We start from the raw sequence: 4,887 nt of genomic DNA on the forward strand, positions 1-4,887 counted from the left end.
GTTATCATGCTAGTGCGGGAAGTCATACTGAAGTGAGACAATGCCATCTCACCAGGTTAATCACCAGACTACCACAAACGGTGGTATTTTGCTGCAACACCAGTCATTATATATGTTGCTGTTTAGTAATGGTGTGGTGCTATTCTGATGCAACAATGAATAAGGATGTCAAATTTTGATGCAACAATCTAAGCATGCCATATTAATGCGGAACCAATGCGAAATGAAGTACAACATAGAAATCTATCTGCACACTGACATTCATTAAACTTAAAATTGTTTTACAACAAAACCATGCAACGGCTTATTTTTAACTAAAGCAAAGAAATAAAACAAAGCTTAAAGAACTTTCAGTTTTCATGCTATAAGGAACGGCAGAACAGTTAGCATGAAGACCTCATAGGTGAAAGTTGCTGATCCAGAGTATGACGAATCCTTCTCCTTGAATTTCTCAGTCAGACCCTGAAACCAAAACAAGATAAAGCATTGAGCAAAATATTTAGAACCCAGCTTTTGAAGAATGCTCGCATTCAAGATAAAGCGCAACTCAGATTTCAATAATTCAATTTATCATACAGAACAAAGGTTATATGTATCAAATTTCCTGTCCGGAAAATCATAATATGGAAGCAAAGTTTGATAGTAATGTCAAATGGCAATAGACATTAGCTGATTCCTCATAATCTCATGCCCCACCAAAGGAACAGGGGGAAAAATCATTTTAAAACATAAAAGATTCGTTTATAATTTCCATTCATCATGCAGAATAAATTCAAGTTGTAGGAATTGATAGTGAAAAGTTGCATTTGCATATAACTTAATGCATTTAGCAAAACAAGTTTTAGTTAGAATAATGAAATTGAAGTACAAATTAAACAAATGGAAAGAATTTTCCATACTACAGCCACTTCTACAGGCATCATGGAGTAAAGATTCATGAAATCAATACAACTAAAAGTAGTAATCATCAATAAAGAACTCACCTTAACAGTTAGACAGCACCTGCATATCGAGAGAAAGAAAATAAAAGAATTAGCTTTAGATGCAATAAAAAGGAAATGCAATTCCTAAAATGTTTGAAAACTTACTCAATGAAATTGTCATATTCAATGGCCCTATTTTTGCCTCCACTTTTGTCAAACTTAGAGACCAGCAAATCCAAAACGACAGGTGAGACTGCGAATCCTAAACTGTATAGTGCCTCCCGCAGCTCATTAGAATCAATCTTGCCACTCCTATCCCTATCAAATCTCTCGAAAATGGCCTACGCAAATTACATCAATAAATTTCACAAAAACCATAATATGCTACAGAATCAAAACAAAAACATCAGAAAAAAAAAAAAAAAACCACTTGCCCTCCAGTTCTGAAGGCTGTAAAACACTGAAGTGAATTCCTTCGGCCCTGCATTAAAAATGTCAAAAATCAAATTTTTTGAAAAAAAAAAAGTCAAGGACAGATCAAATATTTCATTTTATTTTTTTAACATAATTTTTGGTTCAATTTTACCGCAAACTTTGGAATTCATTTCAAATGAATTCTACCACTATTTGGTATGACACAACCATAGTTATTAAAGGCTCAAGGTGCACTGAAACGCCAAAAGTCTTAGAGCCCAAGGTGCACTGAGACGCCAAAGGTCTTAGAGCCTAAGCACAAGGCACTCGCCTAAGTGAGGCGAAGTGCAAAAATAAAAAAAAAATTAAAAAATAAAAATTTATTAAAAATCAAATAAATGTGAAAATTCCATAAACTTCAAATTGCATAAAACTAAATATAATAATAACTAATCAGCATTCAAATAATAATAATTTTGCAATCCAAACTAGTTTAAGACACTAATATATAGTGTCATAGTCCTAAATACAATGTTCCATAAAACTTCAAATGATATAAAATTAAACAGAATAACACCAATATATAGTTTTTTTTTTTTTTTGAAAGGGCACTAACATACAGTTTAAGACAATACTAATTACAACATTAATAGATTTCTATATTACAATTTTGTTCTATTAAATTCTTCAATTTTTACTTTTCTATTAAAAATTTTTCTTAAAAAAAGAATACAATAATACACAGCAGCAAAATTTTTCTATAACATTATGTAAATTATTTAGCCTAAAAATACGAAGTAATTAAAATTTAAGTTTATTTGTAATTTATAAAGACCTAGTAGCAATATTAAAATTTAAGTTTATTTGTAATTTATAAAGACCTAGTAGCAATACCACCTGAAAATGCCCATCTTTTCTAGCGAAGTAATAAGGTCAAACTCAAACATTGGCATGACAGCATCAATGCATGCAAGTTGCCACACCAGATCAGCAAGAAGAAAAGAAGGAGGAAAAAAACTCACAAAGAAAAAGGAAAGAGAGGGGAGAGAAAAAAAAAAAAAAAATGAGACCAAGTACGTCTTCTTCCTCCTCCACCTTCTTCTTTGGTCAATAATATATGGCTATGGGGTTGGATTTTTTTTTTTTTAAAGAAAAAAAAGCCACCTATCGCTATACCATTGTTGCACCTCACCTAGGCTCACCTGGCGCCTCATTGTGCCTGGTTGAGGTCGCCCGCCTTTGCTTGCCCAAGTGCCCTCCCTTGAGCCTGTTCCGTGCACCTCTAGTGGAGGGCTCCACAACTATAAACACAACTTAAAATGCAAAATTCATGTAATTTATATTTGGTATAATTCTATAATTGAAATTCATTTATCTTTATTTCCTAAAATACCCTAAAATTAAAATTAAAAAATTATAATTTTCTGTAGAATTTAAAATAATTTATACCTAATAAATTTATAAAAATTAACAAACATATGAACCAACTATCAATACATTATATTTTTCCTTGAAGATTCGGACCACTTTAATTTTTTTTAATTAATTAATGGTACTTATTGGGTGTAGTAAATTTTACTGATCATATTAGCGATCAAAATTTTAAAATGAATAATTTAAGCATGTGAGGATGAGTGGAAAATTTTTATAAGTACATTTTAGCCCAAAAAATATTATTACGAAAGTTTTGTGAAATTTATTTCAAATTCCACGAATAAGAAATCAATTTATTTCAAAGAATTTTTTTGAAATTTATTTCAAATTCCATCAAATTTCCACTAAATTGATTTTAGCTATAACCGATTCCTAAAATCTAATTCCTAAAATTAAATTCTTAACTTTTTTTAAACCAAATATATAAAATATAAAATTCAATTAAATTTCATAAAATTTTATGAAATGAAATTGAAACAAACAAGCTCTAAGTAAATCCAGCAAAAGCAGAATGATTGCCACGAATGAGAAATCAAGATATGGGGCCCGTGCTGGTGACCTAACTGAGCACTCAGCAGACCATTTCTATATTTATATATTAATTTATTATCCACTAAGGAGATTATTGGGTGTGCCACCTGTCACTTTCAAAAACAATTATTGTATGTATTATAATTTTATGATACCTATAATCTCACATAAATTCATCATCATCATCATCATCATCACCGTCGACTGAATCGAATAATTTTTCAAATTCTACGCTCACGTCACGGCTAACTCGCTTTATTGGAGGGGCAATTTGGCCAAGCCAGTGCACGGACACGTTAGATAGATTGTTCAATACAACCCGCACCAGCAGGGAGCGCAATTTAGCAATCTACGCAATAATTCCCAGCATTTGTGGCGCAACTTAGAAAGGCGCAAATTTCAAGCAAAGTTTCGTACTCTCAACACTAGGCGCACATTGGAAATAGCTAGCAAACCTTTGCTACAATGCGCATATTCACACAGTAGAACGGAAATTCGAAAATCATGAAAACAAAAGGGGAAATCGTAATTACCGATCTTCCTGGTGTTGGTATTGGTGAAGTGATACATGAGAAGATGAACAGTTCTCAAGCTGAAGCTCTGATTATAACTGGAGAGAGCTCTCTGCAACTCCTTATCGTCGATAAACCCACTCCCGTCCTGATCTGCGAGTTGAAAGCACGCGAGGACGTTGGGATCCGTCCCTGGAGGGAAAGCCGAGGGTACTAATGAGGCTAACGGGCTTCCATACGAAGCCGACGGTGGGTAACCGCCGTGTGCGTATGCAGGTGCAGAGGAGTGGGGTTTGTCCTTTGGGGGCTTGTCGCCCGCTGGGGGTGCGTAGGGTGCACCATAAGGAGCTGATGGTGCGCCGTAGGGCTGAGCTGGTGCCGGGGCACCGTATTGGGGAGAGGCTCCGTAAGGTTGCGGCGGCGGTGGAACACCGTAGCCGTAGCCTGATGGAGGATGAGGATAGCCAGACATGATGAGAGAAAAGGGAAATGGTCTTTTTGGGCTTTTGAGATGTTAACTTTTAGCAATTATAGGATTTGAAATTTTGAATTTTGAAGTAACAAATTAGTGTCACGATCTAAAATTATTACGATCATGTCATTCGGATTTTGTTTTAAGGATGTCAACGTACGTTTCCTTTGTCCGTTCAAAAAAAAAAAAAAAAAGATCGGGATCCAAATCTAAAATATATAATTATTTATATATAAAAAATATAATATAATTAATTATATATTTTATAAATAAATAAATAAATTATTTTTATCCTTAAATTACATTAAAATTGACCTGTGTGATTCTTAATTTTTTAAAAAATAATAATTTAATCTCTATATTTTAAATTCATTAAATTAAAATTTTTTTTATATTTTTTAAAATATCAAAATACTTTAAAAGTTAAATTATTTTTTTATTCTTTAATTATATTAAAATTAATGTATATGTCTTTACATTTTTTAAAAATTAATAATTAATTTAGGTAACTAAATTTCATCAAATTAAGATTTTGTTTATTTCATATAAAATATTTTATATATAAAAAATATTTTTCATAAAAAAATAATTTTTGTTATTT

At 32.2% G+C, this 4,887-nt stretch overlaps 1 protein-coding gene across 1 annotated transcript; it reads right to left on the reverse strand.

Annotated features, from left to right (window-relative positions):
• Nucleotides 1-229: 229 nt before the first annotated feature.
• LOC110653484 (calcium-binding protein CBP) lies at nt 230-4,408 on the reverse strand. Its single transcript, XM_021809137.2, has 5 exons — nt 3,836-4,408; nt 1,358-1,404; nt 1,089-1,264; nt 984-1,002; nt 230-462 (listed from the first exon to the last, which is right to left on the reverse strand). Exons 1-5 carry the CDS (start codon nt 4,284-4,286, stop codon nt 358-360), a joined length of 798 nt encoding a protein of 265 aa, XP_021664829.2. The 5' UTR covers nt 4,287-4,408; the 3' UTR covers nt 230-357.
• Nucleotides 4,409-4,887: the final 479 nt, after the last annotated feature.

The sequence above is a fragment of the Hevea brasiliensis genome, chromosome 5 (assembly GCF_030052815.1).
Source record: "Hevea brasiliensis isolate MT/VB/25A 57/8 chromosome 5, ASM3005281v1, whole genome shotgun sequence".
NCBI lineage: Eukaryota > Viridiplantae > Streptophyta > Magnoliopsida > Malpighiales > Euphorbiaceae > Hevea > Hevea brasiliensis.

What these genes read in the sequence shown, in the direction of transcription:
- LOC110653484 (XM_021809137.2), bottom strand. Translation starts at nt 4,286, where the DNA reads ATGTCTGGCTATCCTCATCCTCCATCAGGCTACGGCTACGGTGTTCCA. An exon ending in TACCAACACCAGGAAGATCG is followed by an intron (nt 1,405 to 3,835) that starts GTAATTACGATT and finishes TTTTTAATGCAG; the next exon opens with GGCCGAAGGAATTCACTTCA. An exon ending in ACAGCCTTCAGAACTGGAGG is followed by an intron (nt 1,265 to 1,357) that starts GCAAGTGGTTTT and finishes TAATTTGCGTAG; the next exon opens with GCCATTTTCGAGAGATTTGA.